Below are 20,000 nucleotides of genomic sequence, written 5' to 3' on the forward strand. Positions count from 1 at the left end.
TGACAGTGTACAAATGGAACCAAATGAACTGGGTTAATTTGGTTCCATTTGTACACTGTCAGAGTTAGTGTTGTATGGGTCAATTTAGACCCTCCTAAATTTTACTTTGAGAACCACTGGGCTATGGTATAAGCAGCAAGCACATGAATCTGGCCCATGAGAACATTGTCCCTGTGTGTGTTTTTGTGTGTATGTATTCATACACAGGGTTAGGGTTAGGGTTTCTCTGTGCTGCATGCATGTCTGTCCTACTTGGAGTCGTACGTATGCCCTCATCTGAGTGCACACATGAGGGCTGCAGTAGCGTCCCTTGGTTGCTAGCTTAGCGCCTAGCTTAGTCGCGTATACAGCTCTTGAGGCTATAAGTGGATTAGTATGCCTCCCATGTCTGCTCCATCTACAGTGACAGGCTGATGACATGGGGCCGTGTGATGACCGCAGCCCACCTGACACCCACCGCCATGACTCACCACAGGTGGTCTCTCTCTCTCTCGGGCAGGGCAGAGGGAGCAAGGGATAAAAGAGGGAGAGAGAGAGAGAGAGAGAGAGAGAGAGAAATGAATTGAATTGAATTGAGAGATATGGAGGGCTTAAGGGGAAACATTCTTAAGCTAGGAATTGAGGTTTATGGCATAAATAACCCGCGGTCTCTCTGAGCTTACTGTTGTTATTTGGCAGAAGGCAAAAGAACGGAATGCTTTTCATGTGAGAATCTGGTAACAGGTCATAGTCATATCCAGTCATATATCCACACTAGTTTAACTCTGAAAGTGTGACACTGGACCTGTAATGATTACTGTGTACATTTAGGGATCCCATGCAGCCAGGGGGAATAATGATATCCTGTTTAGTTTTATGTGACTGCTGCACAATAGAAATGAATGGCCTTGTCTCTCGTAAACCACACGTACATGCATGCATGTGTTCACGCACACACACAAACACACACACAAACACAGAACTTCCTATTCTTCCTCTTCCTCGCATCTTCTTCACATCACTGCCAGAGGCGTCAATTGGGCATGGCAAGGTATGCCACTGCCATACCTTGGCAACAGGGGAAAACAATAAAATGTACTTCTTAAAATGAATTCATCATGCCTGTTGATGACTGGTGTCTTGCACGTGCACCTTCACGCGCGTGCAAGACACCAGTCATGTTGCCATACCTTCGCTTTTGCTGAACTGACGCCACTGATCACAGCACTTGGCTCCTCCAACTCCTTCTTCTGAACCTCTCCTTTCTTCCTCATCTCTCTCTCCTTCTCACCACCATCTCTCTCTCTCTCCTTTCCCATCACCGTCTCCCCGCCACCTCTCGGCCACCCCCCCACCCCCCCAGTCTCGTGCCGGCCTAGCCAGGCAATGCTAACACTTTTGTCAGTGTGATTAATAGCAGGCTGGATTGTCGTTAATTCACTGGCTAATGACTGGAGGGAGCAGGCGAGAGAGAGAGAAGAGGAGAGGAGAGGAGGAGGAGAGCGGAGGAGTGCGGGGCCCAGGGAGTAATAGGCTGATGTATGGGGCAGGCTGCTCCCCTTGGCACCTCCGTACACACACACACGCACGCACGCACGCACGCACACACACACACACACACACACACACACACACACACACACACACACACACACACACACACACACACACACACACACACACACACACACACACACACACAACACACACACGCCTTGTCCTCCAGTTATGTATAGCTACTGTAGTTGGTTTGGCAGATCTCTCTCTCTCTCACACACACACACACACACACACACACACACACACACACACACACACACACACACACACACGCACACACGGCACGCACGCACATATAATTAAGGCATTCGCATGCACATTTATGCATGTGCTGTGAATTAGGCATGTGCACATGATCCATAAAAGATTTACTGAAACTAAACCTCGACACCATGATCTGTGACGATTTGGGTCAGCAATAGCATGTACTGAGGGCTTGGTCGACGTTTAAGTTGAGAGAAGCTTTAATTTTTAAAAATCGTGCATTCGATAAAAAAACATGTTTTGCCCCTCAGACAGCCATATCGCTTTCTAGCATAAATATTTGAGTAGGTTTACTGTAACAACAGAGTAACAAAGAAGTGAGTGGAGGCAGTATGATTGGAACGACATTCTAAATATTCACAAACGATGTTGCTAGTTTGCTAGCTTAACAACAAAAAGGGACTACGCGTCTCAAGCTAATATAAAATTTAGACCAACAAATAGAAATTACATTTTAACTGCATGAAGAATTAACACTGACACACTCACGCAGGCACACACACACACACACACACACACACACACACACACACACACACACACACACACACACACACACACACACACACACACACACACACACTTCTCTTATTCCTCTATCCCTCTGGTTAATCAGAATGAATGGGTTTGTTCTGCAGGCTGTCTACGTGTGTCTGGCCTTCCCAGTGGACTGCTAAATGAAGCTGTTCTAGTAGGGAGGGGATGTAGACGCACGCACGCACGCACGCACGCACGCACGCACGCACGCACGCACGCACGCACACACACACACACACACACACACACACACACACACACACACACACACAGTTGCTACTATAGCATGCGATACACCACAAAATATCATCTCCACTTTGTGAGACAAGGTTCAAGGTTGTACTTTTTGTATTGTCTTTTGTACGTAACAGTACATAAGAGTAAAACTGTTTTTTGTTTGGCATCCCTCAGACAATGCAGTGGTACATATAATAACAGCAACAATATAATAACAGCAAACAACATCTAATAATAACCAGTAAGACTCCCTAATCGGGAGATAAGCGACCGTTGGTCGCTTATCTCCATAAATAGAGCAAAAATGTGTTTTTCCAAAATCTTCCTGATCCATGTTGTTGACATGAGTGTAGACATACTGTGTAGTGATTTTCGTGATTTTAGGGCAAAATCTGAATCGGCCTCATGGTGGCGCTAGAGGGCCATGTGAGAAATGAGGGGTGGGGTCTCCTCGCCGCCAAGGCGGACGAATAGGTACCGGCCCCGGCTCTCCCGGTCGCTCCTAGCCCGAGTTACGGCATTTTATGTGAGCTGCAGTGGCAGGGGGTCCTCCACTGGGGGCGCCACCACTTTTGCATCCGTTCTGGAGCACCAGGAGTGGGTGGTCCCCGGGAATGCCCCGTGAGCAGCCCCGTTGGGGTGGTCATTTGGTCATTTTTGCACATTTGGTAATTTTTTACACCTGGGGGTCCCCCAGGGACCTGGGGGTCCCCGAAACTCCGGGGGTCCTTGGAGGTTGTAGTTTGGCAGGCAAGGAGTGTGTGTGCAAAATCTGGCATGGATCGGGGCAACGGTTGCAGAGATATGAGCAGGGCAAAAGTGTGACGTGTGACGTGTGACAGAGGGAGTGACGGAGGGAGTGACGGAGGGAGTGACGGAGGGACAGCCGGTGGAGGTTTGGATAGTGTGCAAGTAACTGCGACCTACGGTCGCAATAATAATCTAAAAGGGTATTAATAATAATAAGATGTAGAAAGTTTTAGTGCAAAAGGCAAAAGAGCAAAGAGAAAAATGAAAGAGCATAGCAGAGACTGGCAGAGGTTTGGTTTTATTCACTCAGCAGTAAATATTCACCCATAGCTGAAATATGACCAATTGCTCTGAAGTCATTCAATGATTTCTCAGTACAAATCACAGTCACACTGCAGCACCTGGATCTGACTGTGAGTAATTTGATCCCCAGCATCCAAATTCTGAGGGGAACATTAGCTAAAAAATAGCAGATCTGCAAGCTTGTAGATCGGCTATGTTTTGGCAAAGACATTTGGTTTACATTGAAAAAAGCAGTGCAAGTACAGAGCCAGCTCTGGTCCAGTTTTCTAATACTCTATAGGGTTTAAGTGGTTAACTCGAACAGTTTGCTTTGTCAGTGGATTAGCGCTCCATCTTGTATCAGCTGATGTGATATTGTTGCTGTGCAACTATCAAGCATCAAGAACGGAGGATAAGTCTCCATTCCATCACGTGATGGTGTCGCTTGCCATCACAACGTCATTTCAAAGTATGTTCCTATCGGCAAGCGACTCCGTTGTACTGCAGAGTTATGAGGCTTTACATTAAGGGTCTTCAACAGGGGTCCGGGACCCCTAGGGGGTCCTCAGAGTTACTACAGGTGGTCCTCCAAATCCTTTCTCCTTTTTTATATTAACCGCTTGAATCCTAGCGTCCATATCCTGAGAACTTTAATAGCTGCGAGGCGTTGTGAGCTTGTAGATCGGCTATTTGACTGTTCAAGTGGTTAAATATGTATCTGAAAACATGAATCCAAAATACAATGATGATTGTGCTGTCAAACAATGAAACTATATGGAACCTCTGAAAAGGTTGTGGTGATCCCTGCTTCATCTCTTTCGCAACTAAGGGGTCCTTGGCCTGAAAACGTAAAGCAGGGGTCCTGCTTTACATGATCAGTCCTTCAAGCTGGAATCCTCCTCTCCTCTCTCTTCATTCCTTATACTCCCCCTACACACACACACACACACACACACACACACACACACACACACACACACACACACACACACACACACACACACACACACACACACACACACACACACACACCCCTCTTCCCATTCTCCTCCTATTCTTCTCACTCTCCGTTGCTCTTTTCTCTTCTCTCCTCCTCGATCCCCCCCCCCCTCCCCCATCGCCCCCAGGGGGTGATGTTTGCAACTCAATTTGGCAAATGTAACGTGCTATTGATTATTATTAATATTTATCATGTTTGTGAACATGATTTTCTCCTAGCGCTATTAATCTGCCCTGTTAATAAATGTCTGCAGCAGCCCAGGCCCCCAGGGAGAGAGAGAGAGAGAGAGAGAGTAGCGGACCACGGGGCCAGCACGCACACACACGCACACACACACACACGCACACAGCACATGCACACAACACACGCGCATGCACACACACCTGCTCTCCGCCGGCTTGAGGTCCTCTATTTGCCTGAAGGCTTATACAGGTCTCAATCCACGCACACACACACACACACACACACACACACACACACACACACACACACACACACACACACACACACACACACACACACACACACACACACACACACACACACCCATGCACACACATATGCACACACAGTGTTCGAGGACAGAATGGCTCTAGGCTTCTCAGCACAAATAACACATCAATACATCAACTGTGTTGTCACACTGTTGCACACACACACACACACACACACACACACACACACACACACACACACACACACACACACACACACACACACACACACACACACACACACACACTATTCCCATGAAGGATGTAGTTCTGTCGTTTTTTTGTTACTATTCACAAAGCAATACACAATGGACACACTCTATTTTTTCCACAAACGCAGGAATATAGTACTTAAAGTTAAAAATCTCAAGTCGGGTCACGTTATGTCATGCTACCTTTACGTAACACACATTCATCGTGTTCACTCGGGCGAAATAGGAATTCTCCATGTTGTAAATTAATATCAAAATAGACTCACGAGCGACATAATTTTTCAATCCAAAAGCCTGACAGAGTCATAGCAGCTCTGTCACCACTTGTGTGTGCCTTACAAAAATGACATTTCAATATTCACGCATGATCTTTTTCCTCTTGCCACCGTTTTCTTTCACTTTTTTTTTTTTTTTACTGCTTTCTTGCATCCTTCCTTTCTTTCTTTACTCAAGCCTTTCTCTCTTTCCCTTATTCTCTCCCCCCCCCCTCATTCCCTCATCCTTTCTTCTCTTCTCTTTGGTCTGCCTGTGGGATGGGGTGTGTGTGGTGACTAAACTCTCTGGGAAGAAGCTATACTGCTACTTTTAAGTGTTGCTTGGAAACGTCCCCTGCTGCTTTTACAAGGGGAAACCGTGTGGCGTTGCTGGAGAGCTTACCAGCGTTGTAGTTGACTGTCCTCTGGTGTTTAGCCTACCCACCATGCACGCACGCATGCACGCAGGGGTGTCGCAAGAAATTCTGGGCCCTGAGTACAAGAATTCACTGCGGGGCCCCCATGAATGATCTACAAGCTCACGGTGCGGCACTGAGTGCCGCGCTGCGAGCTTGTATATCTGCTATTTTTGAAAAATCGTGAAAATTTGTCTTTGAATATTTCAAATCCTTCTATGTTTTTTTTTAAACTGACATGTTTCTGTGTCAGTGGTGCTCAAACATTTTCATGTCAAGGACCCCCAAAATGATATGTATTTGGCCACGGACCCCCATCTCAAAATATTTAGTTCCAGGGCAGGGACCACCCAGAAGCAAAATTTGAGTTACAAATGTTTGCTTAAAAAATACATATTCAAAGATTTTCACGACTTTTCAAAAATAGCAGATCTACAAGCTTGCAGTGAGCTTGTATATCTGCTATTTTTCAATACAACTATGAAGGCCCCTCTAACATGGGCCCTAGTAACTCAGTCCCACTTCCCCCCCTTGTGACACCCCTGCACAGACGCACAGCCACGCACGCACGCATGCAGACCCACGCACAACACAACACACACCTTCCCTGAACTCCCTCTCCTGGATGCCTTGTCTCATGCGCCCATTTATATGTCATTACAAATAACTGATACCCCCACTGATCTCTCTCACTCTCTCCCCCTTTCATTTGCACTCATTTTTCTTTTCTTTTTTTTTTTTTTTACAGCTGCCTCTTTTTCTTTCCTTCTCCTCCTCCTCCTCTTCCTCTCTGGTTTAAAAGCACACAGGGTGATTAGGCTCCTTTGTGTGGAGACAGAAATCATCAAAGGCTTGTGTCTACTAAAGAGGAACAGGTACCCAATATCTCTCTATGGTCCTGAACACAGCCAATAACTCCCTTAAGTGGGACCATATTGACACAATATTGGAGGGAGGGGGGGGGGGGGGGGGGGTACGCCATTAGGCTTATGTTGGAACGCCTCCACATGCACAACCGCAAACGAACACACACACACACACACACGCACACGTACACGCACAAGCGCACATGGGCACACTCACACATCTACATGCACACTGTACTCACGTAAACGTCACGTATATGCGTGCAACAACTCACGCAGGCACGCACGCATGCAGGCAGGCAGGCAGGCAGGCACACACACATGCAGGCACGCGCGCACACACACACGCACACACGCACGCACAACACACACACACACACACACACACACACACACACACACACACACACACACACACACACACACACACACACACACACACACACACACACACACACACACAGAGAGACGCAAGCTATCCCACATCAAAATGTTTGGTCATTTCTTGCTCAACCAGCCGCCCATTTTTCATATCTGTCATAGTCCACACATATTCCCTCCGCCTTGCATTTCTTTTCCCCCCTTCCTTCTCCACCACCAGACCAAACTTTTCTCCCCATATTTGGAGGCGGCAGGCTGAACGTTGCATACTTCTGCCTTTTCCCTGGACGCCGGCTTTTCATCAGCAGAGGGCTTTCCTTTTGAATTGAACCAGATCAACTTACTGCCAGACAAAGATACAGTCTCTGTGAGCATTGGAGCTACACGGCCCCGTCATGAAGCCGGAGTTATACTTAGTTGCGCGCGAGTGTCGCACGCCTAAAACAGACGATCTACAAGCTCGCGGCGCAGGCGGGGTGCGGCACGCCGTGAGCTTGTAGGTCGGCTGTTTCCGGCGCGCGGTACGCCGTGCGGCGAAGTATAACGGAGGAGCCTTTAGGCGCACACGTCCCTCATTTCCAGCCCTATTTATTGTTATTACAGCCACAGTCGACGGGCTCCAATGTGCTCCTGCTCTCTCTCTCCTTCTCTCCCTCTTTTTTTCTCTCTCTCTCCTGGGTATGCTACAGCGAGGTACCGCACATATTCTGAAGGCCCCCACCTGGACCCTGATCATGCCCACAGTATGTCGTCTGTGTCGGGTGGAAACCTTGTATGTCCAATACCTTTCGTTTTGTATTTATCGTTTTAAAAATGAACTAAACTAGTGAAAATGGCAGATCGGCTGTTTTCACTACTTTTGTGCGACAGCCTTGTATGATGAAGCAGGGCTTTACTTGGTGAAAAACTTACAAACTTGAAACATGGGGATACAAGGTTTCTGTCTGACAGTGACGATGTACTTTTGCATCCACTCCAGATCAGCACGTTCCACCTCTGTTACTCAGAGTAACTCGTAGAGCAGGGGTTCTCAAACCTTTTTAGGCTGTGACCCCCAAAATAAACATATTTGAACTGGGGACCCCCACCCTGACAAGTACTTGGAATTGTAGGTATAACATTTAATGTGACTCGTTTCCACAGATAAATATTGTGAAAATAGCAGATCTACATGCTCACAACGCCTCGCAACGCTTGCTTACTTACATGTAATATTTGACAGTTTGTCCAGTTATTAAAACGGTCTTGAAAGTCCTTAAATTGTAAACTAATCATCTGGGGACCCCTTGAGAACCACTGTTGTAGAGTCTCACCAGGTGTGGCAGAGAGAGTCGTACACAAAGTGAGTGAAAAAATACCGTCTCCTCGTAATTTTGGGTGGGATGACTGATGATTCTTTGCTCCATAAAAAAAGGGCATCTACCGCAGCGAGTGGCCTCTAATCCTCGCACGGCGGCGTATTTATAGGTTTGTTCCCAGAGCGCTAGTGTTTCAGGGGGTGCGTTCTAGCATTGCAGCCAGAGCTTGTTGCTTTCTGCCCAGGAACCGACTCGGTCAGGAACTGGTCTCAAATATGTATGCCACAAGGCACATGTGTTTGTGTGTGCTCCCGCAGACGGCAGAAAATGACTCCAGATCGCTATCTCTCCACGTTTAAATCTAGAGTGGTCTGATTAAACGCCACCGCAGAACAATTTGCCCCGTTGTAAGGCCCTTCCGATCAGGCTGCTGATTTTCAGCGCCGTGTCAAGTTATTTCGCCATGGCAACGCTGATTACAATGTTATCACCCTTTCATATTTTCTTTCTGTGGTGTTTTCTTCTGTTATTAGTGTGTTTATTGAAGCCTAACCACCTCCAAAGCGCCGATGCGTTTCTTGCACACAGTCCTCCCTGTGGCGAGTTGTGCTGATGTAGCCAAATCTTTTGAACTTCATCCTTGGTTATTATTATGTACCTCCAAATGCAATGTCTTTGTAGTCGAGGAAATGAGAGTCAATCTTCACCACATCACCTCAAATCATCTTAGCCTACGCATGTAACATTACCTGTGGCTCAAACAAATGTGTCTCACTTTGTGTGGATGCGTCTGTTTTTTGTGTGTGTGTGCGTGCGCGCGCGCATGTGTGTTTGTTTACGTGCGAGGGTGTGCCCTGTGTTCCTGCGTGCCCCTCAAAATGTCTCTTTGTTATTGCAAAGCCCTGACTGGAAAACAAAGGGGTCTGTTTAAGGCACACATTTACAATTTATCAAATAAATGAGATGCCTTCATGTGGCCCCGGTCTCGCCGCTCGCAGGCCCGAGCGCCGTAGTTTTCCACTGAAATAACAGACGCTGAACAAGCAGCCCATTGTAGTGGCGGCCAGCAGCAGGACCCCCAAGGTGCGAATTAATGATTGACCCCTGATGTAATCAGGATAAATAGCTCCCCGTAAAAAGAGAAAGGGATGGCGAGAGGCATGAGAGAGAGAGAGAGAGAGGGAGGGAGAGAGAGAGAGAGAGAGAGTAATAACAACACGAGGAGCGAGTCAGGGCAGGAGGAAGGCGCTATCTGGCGGGGCCGGGGTCTGTTTTTTAAGAAGCCCCCTGGGAGCCGGGGCCCAGAACATCTCTCTCCATGGTCTTCAGAGACCCAGAGCAAACACACATAGATGTTTAAAAAGCTGCTCAGAGCCATCGCTTTTTACATTCTTCACATCCTTCTTCTTCTTGCTCTTCTCTGCTCTTCCAGGCCCCTTCCTTTCGCTCTCCTCCATGCTTTCTTTTCTTGCTCTAAGTCAGTGGTTCTCAACCTGTGGGTCGGGACCCCCCTGTCCCCAAATTATTTATTTGGGGGGTCCCCAGATGATTAAATTAATGTGCAACATTGTTTTCTCATCACTCAACAATCCAACATAAACTTTAAGTGTATAAATGGGTATATGCACATTTCTAAAGTGACAATTTAGGACTTTTCAATACCTCTAGACAGAAATTGTGAAAATAGCCGATCTACATGCTCACAACGCCTCACGTTGTAGATCTGCTATTTTCACAATAGAACCGTGTTATACAAAATGTAATTCCTCAACTCTTAGTGCTTGTCAGGGTGGGGGTCCCCAGTTAAAATATGATTATTTTGGGGGTCGCAAAGGTTGAGAACTACTGCTCTAAGTTTTGTTTTCTGGTTGCTGTTTTTCATGTTGTGTGTGAGTGTGTGGGGGGGGGGGGGGAACTTCACTGTTGAACATGGCCAAACTTAACAGCATGTCACAGAGAGGGTAGAGAGAGAGGGGGAGAGAGAGAGTTTGTCTCTGGCTATTAATATATTACTTTCTCATTTTCGGGCAACGTTTTTATGAATAAGAGAAGTTGAGTGCATGAGATCTTATACCTCACGTCAGGATCTCATTGTGTGTGTGCGTGTGTGTGCGCGTGTGTGCGCGTGCGTGCGTGCGCGCCATTTCTACCTCACACCGCTATACTTAACGCCTCTCACAAAAGATGTTTTGTTCATCAAAATTAAGTGTTTCTTTTTTTTCATTGTTGTTTCCCTCACTTCTTTGTCCTTAAATTACTTGATGCAGCTTTCAGTGCGTTTTCTCTCTCTGCTCGGAGGCTCTTAAAGCTGAATAGTATTTAATAGATTTTCCAAGGCTGTCTCTCGGCTCGTTCAAATTGCGCCCGATGGGTCGGGTGCCAGTGAGAGGGGGGTGAAGGAGAACGAGAGCGAGAGAGAGAGAGAGAAAAAAGTTTTTTAACAGGCCCGAAAACACTTTTGATTGTGGAGAGGCAGCAGCAGATAGGGCCGGGCAGTAAAACTTTAATTGATCTGTGAAAAATGGAAGCTACTGCTGGCTCACATGTTCCATTCTTAATTGCGCGCCTGGCCTGAGCTCCTATGAAACAGCCATCATTAAAAAAATGGGTTCTTTTCCCCCTCAAAAAAATCACTGGATGACGCAAAATCGGCCATAAAAAGCCCGGATTTTTACTGCCGCAGTTTTTATATGATAAGTTTCCCGGATCTCTATGGACGGCCCTGTATAGTTTTTGCCAGGCGCTGAAAAGCCCTTGTCGCATGGTTTCGTAGTTTCGCATTTCACGTTTTTAAGACTTACATGTCAGTTAACTTAGCAACTTTCATATTCTCTCAATATATGACTGGGCACAATTCCAACGCATTTATCAAAGAGCAGGAATCTGATAGGCCATATCCTGAATATGCTCTAGATGTTTCTTTTACTGATCTGGTTTCTTGCTTAGCTCATTCAAGCCTTTTACTTCCTATACCAGCCTTTGGCTACCCTCTCAGCGAGCCTACCACAGGCCCTCCAACCATTTACAGGCATTAGATTAAAAAACAAAAACAAAAAAACGACATAAAACCAGTGGTGTAAAAAGTACTCAATTTCTTTACTTGAGTAAAAGTATCGATACTGCAATGTAGAAGTACTCCGTTACAAGTAAAAGTCTGTAATTCAAAATGTACTTGAGTAAAAGTACGAAAGTATTGGCATAAAAAGTAAAAGTACAATATGTTTGAAAATAGCCGATCTACAAGCTCACAACGCGTCGCAATGCAACGCGTTGTGAGCTTGTAGATCTGCTATTTTCAAATTGCCAAGGTATAGAATAGGGCTAAAGCGCATTCATGTATGTTTTATAATATAGTCATTTATATCTGCAAAGTAACTAGTAACTAAAGAACACGTGAAAACGAAACAATGTTTTTTTGCACGTGTTCCAGTGATCAGAAATGTAAGAAAGCAACGTGAACCATAGCAGATGAGATTCACACAAGTCCTTGTTTGTGTGTCCACTCATCCGAATGATGTTCTCAAAATGAAAAGCCATCATGTTGGCAGGGACAAATGATGGACTCGACGATAACTAACATGTAGACTTTGATACACTAACAAGTGGTGTTTGTGGCTCGCTGTGCAGTGCTATTGCCCGGGGAGCTGGAGCAGGCTTGGCAGCGTGCGGCACGGAGACTACAGGGAGCGAGGCTTGATTGGAACCACTCCTGCTGTAATTTTGGGCCTAGTTAGCCCTCTGATTGCCAGTCCCTGTGTTTAGATAGTAAAACTACAGCGGTGCATCCACTAAAAGACACTGGGACCGGTCCAAAGGGAGGAACGAAAAGGGAAGCACATTCACGCGAGCGTGTGTGTGTGTGTGTGTGTGTGTGTGTGTGTGTGTGTGTGTGTGTGTGTGTGTGTGTGTGTGTGTGTGTGTGTGTGTGTGTGTGTGTGTGTGTGTGTGTGTGTGTGTGTGTGTGTGTGTGTGTGTGTGTGTGCTACTCGTGTTTGTGCATGTGTTAGTCAACACGCCTTCTTCATCAGTGGTTATTCATTGTCACACTGAAAGAAATGGGCTAAAAGAACAAGAGGCCATCTTCCCACGACCATCGAAGACGTCTCTTTTTCTCACACACACGCAAACAAACACACACACACACACACACACACACACACACACACACACACACACACACACACACACACACACACACACACACACACACACACACACAGACGCATATAATATTAGCCTCATATTCAGCCTCACTTTCATCGCATTTAGTGGCGGTCGGATCCCGGAGCAGAACCACAATTTAGTTGTCAGTCGCTGGAAGTGACAATAATTCTGGGTGACTAGGCTAACCAGGTCGCTGATGGGGCACGGTCAGACGCTGCTGCCCATTATCTGTAAGACGAGAGCCCTGGCAGGAAACTGTGACTGCATGGAAGGGAGAACTTCGCCCGTGGAGGGGGGGGGGGGGGGGACTCGCCGCTCCTCGGTCTTCCTCTGGCCGCTCCCCACCCCAGTGTTTACTCTGGGAGAGTACGAATGTAACCAAATGGACCCTTACGGGTCCATTTGGTTACATTCGTACTCTCCCAGAGTTAGATTTGTACGATCCCAGAGTTACAAATGGATAAATTAACCAAGGATTTGACTGTGTGCCTGAAGCCTCAGACAGATGGAAGAACTCTCGTTGCTGTTACAGGGGTTTGGATGCGTCATGTTGTCCTTGCTTTTTTCCCTTTTTTTTATCAGGGTCGCAAAGGGTAATTGGTTAGGAAACATAATATTCAAGTCTGACTCACTATTTTTTCTAGAGAGTTCTGAGACTGCGTCCAGCGAGATGAAGAGTAAAAATCGTCTTGAGGCGAGCGAGGTCCAATACCAAAACGTGTCTTTGATCAATGGTTGCTGGCCTGTCCTGCCCGCGTTCGCCACCGTGCTTTTTCAGTATTGCGGAACTGGAAGCGATTCCAAAGCATACAGGTCGGGAACGTCTCCACGAGCCGCGGTCCCTTAACAAAAATAACAGATTGAAATCACACTGAGGACGAAGCACGTATAAAAGCCACTTGCTGATCCCCCCATATAACCTCTGCGCATCTGTGTATAACTCATTTTTTGCACGTCTTTGAATATATCTTTTTTAAAAGCGAACATTTGTAACTTAAATATTTCCTTCTGGGTGGTCCTGGGAACAACATGTTTTCAGATGGGGGTCCGCGGCCAAATACATGTAATCTCGGGGGTCCTTGACATGAACATTTTTGAGAACGACCGATTTAGAAGAAGGATTTAGAAGACATTTACAGAATCGGGTAAAAAATATTCAAAGAAATGGCTTAACCTCCATACTCTCTCTCTCTCCCTCTCCTCCCCCAGGCGACAGCGAGCCAGTGGACAGCGTGTTCGAGACAGAGGCCGACCTCCCCGGTTTAGCGAGCGGCAGCGGCGGTGGCGAGGCCGGTGGCGGGGACGGCGGGGGAGATGGTGGCGGCGGCGGAGAAAGCCCGGAGGAGGGCGACGGAGAGGATGGGCTCCTGGCGGGCATGCCGTCTCCCTCGGCCTCCCCGCCCGCCTCCCTGCACCACCCCAACAACCACCACCTCGGTCACCACCACCACCTGCTACACCCCCACATGTACGCCTCGCACCACCACCACCACCTGCACGACATGCACCACCACCACCTCCACCACCACCACCACAACAACAACAACAACAACAGCAGCAGCAACAGCAACAACGAGGACGACTTCACCACGCCCAAGGAGGGCTCCCCGTACGAGGCGCCCGTCTACATTCCCGACGACATTCCCATCCCCGGCGAGCTGGAGCTGCGGGAGTCCTCGGTGCCCGGTGCCGGCCTGGGCGTCTGGGCCAAGATGCGCATCGGCGCGGGCGAGAGGTTTGGACCCCAGAACCTGCTGCACCACGGGGCCTCCAGCAAAGATGGCTCCTTTGGCTGGGAGGTAGGGTCTTCTTCATCTGCATGTTCTTTTGTCCTCTTTAGTCTTTGGGCTTTATTTTGATTGAAGTACCAGCTCTTATGCCTTAACTTAAAGGCCTGCCCATACTGTCTCAGACCACAGAACCTTTCGTCGGATAGTTCCGACTTTCTGACGTTCGGAATTCAGGGTAATGCTTTTCAGAAGATGCGAGTGACGTCATTTTGTAGTTGAACCGAACCTTTCAGACGAAAAGTTTGATTGTCGGAGACAGTATGGACAGGCCTTTAAGTTGTTAAGGCATAAGAGCTGGTACTTAATACGATCAAATTAGAGCCATCAATGTTTTTCGTGCTTCTGGTGACTGTCTGCATCCCTTTATTTTTTATTTACCTTTTTATAGTCCCGTTTCTTGTGAGCAATCCTACTATCTCAAATACAATCGCATATTATATATGAAATAAGTGAAAGTAAGAAATGAATGAAGCCATCTTGATAAAGGTAAGTGACAGAGTGCCCCTCCAGAGACCTTCATCTCCATCAGCGGAGATGCTTATTCCATTTGCATGCCCTTTTCTGATTGGCCCATGTCTATGAACCCACACACACACACACACACACACACACACACACACACACACACACACACACACACACACACACACACACACACACACACACACGCAAATCCAGAATTCCTCCAGCCCGCCAATGTCAGACGGAAAAATCCGTCTGATTAGTGTAGGTATCAGCTTTTCTGGGCGTCGGTCCGAGCGAGCGAGCGCGCTCATTTGGTCACGCCATCCGATATGGAAATGGTAGAAGCGAGGCCCGATGCGGTGGCGGCGTATTGAACTATTAATTTTCATTTCATCATGACATTAGAGGATATTGAAGTTGCTTCAGTAAGCTCATTAGGGGGGAAAGGAACTCCTGATCGCTCTCTCTCTGTGCCTTCCTCTTCTTTCTCTCTCTCTGTCTGTCTGTCTGTCTCTCTCTCTCTCTCTCTCTCTCTCTCTCTCTTTCTTACTCTCTCTTGTTCTGTCTGTCTGTCTCACTCTGTCTCTCTCTTGCTCTCTTTCTCACTCACCCTCTCTCTTGTTCTCTCGTTCTCTCTCTCTCTCTCTCTCTCTCTCGTTCTCTCTCTCTCTCTCGTATGCCTAATCAGAGATGAAATATCCCGGGCTGCTTCTCATTTCGCTAACTCTCTGCCCCTTCTGCTTTCGAAGGGCCGGTCATTCATATAGTCTAATATTACATTCATATGCAATTATGGATAGAGGCTGGGACGAGTTAATCATTGGAGTCATCTCGGAGAGGGTCTGCAGTGCAGGAACTAGACACCGCCAACTCAACCCCTGCTTCTCAAGCCAGGGGTTGGCGGACCCCCTGGGGCTGGGGTTCTTGGATGGGATCCAGGGGGTCCCCAGCTAAATGATTGATAGTTAGGAACCACCTTGTACTAAATGCTTCAGTGTATATACACTCCCTGAGTTCAATTATATCGTTGCTGTTGTGCAGAAATCTTTTATCTCCATACAGTATTTCAACTGTTTACCTACTTTGTCATTCTACACTGTCACACTTTACGTCCAAAGCGTAACAGTTTTGGACATCCTTGTATGAGTTTTCCACCCGATAGAGACAATATTTTAGTCTCACACGGTCAATGGTAGAATTAGCTTCAATTTGTAGAGCACAATAATTACAAGTAAGTGATATTAATGAAAAAAGGGGTCACTTAAACTATGCCAGGTGAGAAAAAGAAACATACTTGCAGGGTGAGAAATAGGATACAAGGGCTACAACACTGTAAAATCCTGCTGAGCGTAAATGTAACTCTTGAGTTCCAAATGGATAAACTAACACTAAGGATTTTGCTGTGTAATTATATGTAATAGTAGAAGTTTTTTTTCTCCACTTAACATTTAAACATACATTAAAGAAGAAGCCCAACTGTGATTGGGAGTTAGACGTTAACTGGGAAGTATAGGGTCAGGGGGGATTACGCATGCCGCACCAACACGTATATACGCCTTTATTTCAAAAATCATTATCCCCAAACCATTTCCCTCCCAAATCCCATTTCCCTCTTCTCTTCTCCCTCCTAACTGTTGTGAGAGCACGCTGACGATTAGAGCACAAAGCACACGCTGCTACATTACATGGCAGTGGGCCATCAGCAACCTTTTCCTATGTAAAGTTCATATTATGGCTAGCCATTCAGGGTGCATAATAAGGCACCCCTCCAAAAACTACACTCTCCCCTCTGCTCTCATGTTTTCTCCCTAGATCCCCCCACCACCCCCCATCTTTAGCTCTCTCCCCCTACTGCCCACCTCTCTGTCTGTCTGTCTGTCTGTCTGTCTGTCTGTCTGTCTGTCTGTCTGTCTGTCTGTCTGTCTGTCTGTCTGTCTGTCTGTCTGTCTGTCTGTCTGTCTACCCCTATCTCTTTCTCTTTCTGACCCTCTGTCGGTGTTGTGTTTTCAGATATTTAACCACTTGAACTGTCAATACTTAATACACTTGACCTTTCACTCTGTACTTAGTCTGCTCTTTTCTCCCTCTACACCAAATCTCTTTGCCGAAAATAGCTGATCTACAAGCTCACAACGCCTCGCAGCACAAGGCGTTGTGAGCTTGTACGGTAGATCTGCTATTTTTGGCTAAAGTTCTCAGAATATGGACGCTATAGGTGGTTAATATAAAAAAGGAGAAAAAAAGTTTCTATCACTCAAATATTTGGAGGACCCCCAGTAGTAACTCTGGGGAGGTGGGGACCCCCTAGGGATCCCGGACCCCCTGTTGAAGACCCCTGCCCTATGTACTCTCAGCCCTACGTTCTCTCAGACCTACAGTAAGTATGTTCCCTCAGCCCTAATTTCCCTGAGCCCCGTGTTCCAGTCAACCCTACTATATGTTCGAGGGGGGATCAAACCGAGTACCTTCCGATTCCCAGACGGCCGCTCTTCCCCCTGAACCACATGAGGTTTCCACCCAACAGAGACGATATTATACTTATATTAAATATTTTGAATTGGTACTTAAAAATGCCCCCCAGATGAGTATTTGAACTATTCCCTGAGTATAAGGAATCTGTGTCACCACACCAGACATCCGATCACCGTGTCACTGCGGGTCTTTGTCCGAGTGTTTACCTGACGTATCAGCCATCTTAGACCAATAAGCCACACATCGCAGGTTCATTGACAAACTGCGGAGCACATTCCACTGGAGCCCGTCTCTTTGTGTGTCACGCAACTTTTGTACCTACTGTAAGAGGCTTGATATGCAGCCTGCCTGACACTGGCACACAAATGAGTATAAATCCCAAACTTTTTTGGCTCGGGGCAACCCTATAAATATTTTTTTCATCCGAGGCACCCCTACATTAATATATTCCTAATTTCCACTCCAGCACCTTATATTTATAGAATATTTTAGCGATTATGTTGTGAGGAAAACGAGATATTAGCCATTTTGGTTAGAACTCACTGAAAATAACTTTGTACTTCAAGTTTGAAATGATACTAAATATATTTTTAAATATCCAAATAAATTTCAAATATTATCAAATTATCTCGCGGCAACCTTGGACTGCCGTCGCGGCACCCCAGGATGCTCTGTCACCGACTTTGGAAACCCCTGCTCTATACATTTGCCTTACGATTCACCAGCATCTCAGTATTGTTCTTAAAGTTACACAATTTAAAAAAGATTCCATCACTTGCAGACACGCACATGCACGCACGCACATGCACGCACGCTCACGCACACACGAACACACACACACACACACACTAAAAAAGTATAGAGCTGGACATCTCCTCTTCTCCTGCTCCTGCCCTGAGGCATTTGAAAGCTCCGTGGAAGCCTCTCCTCGGGTCGCGCTCAGATTGGACGACTTGTTTTCTTTCTCTTTTTTTAAGACATCCTGTCTGGTTTGGGTCTGCGAGGCGAGCGAGCGAGCGAGCCGGGCCCTTCTGGGGTTCTGTCCCTCCCAGAGCCCTTATCACAGATAGTCATAACACTGGGACTGTTGATAGCCATCAACAGACTCCCCAAGGAACCCTGCTCTCCACTCCCCCCCCATCGTCTACCCCTCTCCTCCACTGCCTCTGGTCTTAGACAAATAGACAGGCTGAGAGAGAAAGAGAAGAAAGTGAGAAAGAGCGTGGGGGGGAGGGAGAGAGAGAGAGAGAGAGAGAAAGGGAGAGAGAGGAGTGCAGAGTGAGGAGAGCTGGACAGTGAAGTGAAGGTGACAACACTGGAAACGACCGGGTGAAAACAGATAGGTCAAGAAAATGAGAGCGAGGGAGAGAGAGAGCAAAAAAGAGGCCAAGGACCCCTTAGTTGAAAAAGAGATGAAGCAGGGACCCCCACAACCTGTTCAGAGATTCCATATAGTTTCATTGTTTGACAGCACAATCGTCATTGCATTTTGGATTCATGTCAATCAATGTGTGTTTTCAGATATTTAACCACAACCGTCAATACTTAATAAACTTGACCTTCCACTCTGTACTTAGTCTGCTATTTTTCTCTACATCAAAGCTCTTTGCCGAAAATAGACGATCTACAAGCTCACACATTGTGAGCTTGTAGATCTGCTATTTTTGGCTAAAGTTCTCAGAATATGGACGCTAGGGTTCAAGAGGTTAATATAAAAAAGAACCCCCTCTGAGGACCCCCTAGGGGTCCCGGACCCCCTGTTGAAGACCCATGCTCTAGACACAGGACAGGACTATAATACTGTTAATGGTGACCCTGCATGTGTGTGTGTGCGTGTGCGTGTGTCCTCCGCCAGACCCCGGCCAGAACAGGGGTACGTGTTATGAAAGATAATAAGCGATGTGATCTGAGATCCCCACGGTGTAAATATATGATCATATCTAGCTAAGACCTCAGACATTACAGCTCAGCCCTACATGGTGGGAAAATGAACAGGAGTAAATGGAGCTAGGCCTCTCTCCCCCGCAACATTACATTATTATACATTTGGGGAAACAACAAGTTCACGATTCAATATCTCTAAAACATGTAAGGATCGGAAGGCTGCAAAAAAAGAAACGTCTTCAACGTTTTCAGGCCAAGGACCCCTTAGTTGAGAGAGAGATGAAGCAGGGACCCCCACAACCTTTTCGTAGATTCAATATACAGTAGTTTCATTGTTTGACAGCACAATTATCAGTGTATGTTGGATTCATGTCAATTTGTGTTTTTAGATATTTTACCACTTGAACTGTCAATAGTTGATCAGCTTGACCTTTCTTTATGTATTTAGTCTGCTCTTTTCCCCCTCTACACCAAAGCTCTTTTCTAAAAATAGCCCATCTACAAACTCACAACGCCTTGTACCGCGAGGCGTTGTGAGCTTGTAGATCTGCTATTTTTGGCTAAAGTTCTCAGAATATGGACGCTAGGGTTCAAGTGGTTAATATAAAAAAGGAGAAAAATGGTTTCTATAACACACAGATTTGGAGGACCACCTTTAGTAACTCTGAGGACCCCCTTGGCATCCCGGACCCCCT

General features: G+C 46.6%; 1 protein-coding gene across 1 annotated transcript in view; it reads left to right on the plus strand.

The window, feature by feature from the left end:
* prdm16 (PR domain containing 16) overlaps positions 1–20,000 on the plus strand; it is a gene marked incomplete at both ends in the record, with an annotated part of 284,122 nt that overhangs the window by 79,157 nt on the left and 184,965 nt on the right. The window contains one exon of the mRNA XM_080733337.1: positions 13,904–14,493. Coding sequence (XP_080589463.1) covers positions 13,904–14,493 — 590 coding nt within the window. The remainder of the gene's footprint in view (positions 1–13,903; positions 14,494–20,000) is intronic.

This window comes from Nannobrachium achirus, assembly GCF_963921795.1.
Source record: "Nannobrachium achirus genome assembly, chromosome: 9".
Classification (NCBI taxonomy): Eukaryota; Metazoa; Chordata; class Actinopteri; order Myctophiformes; family Myctophidae; genus Nannobrachium; species Nannobrachium achirus.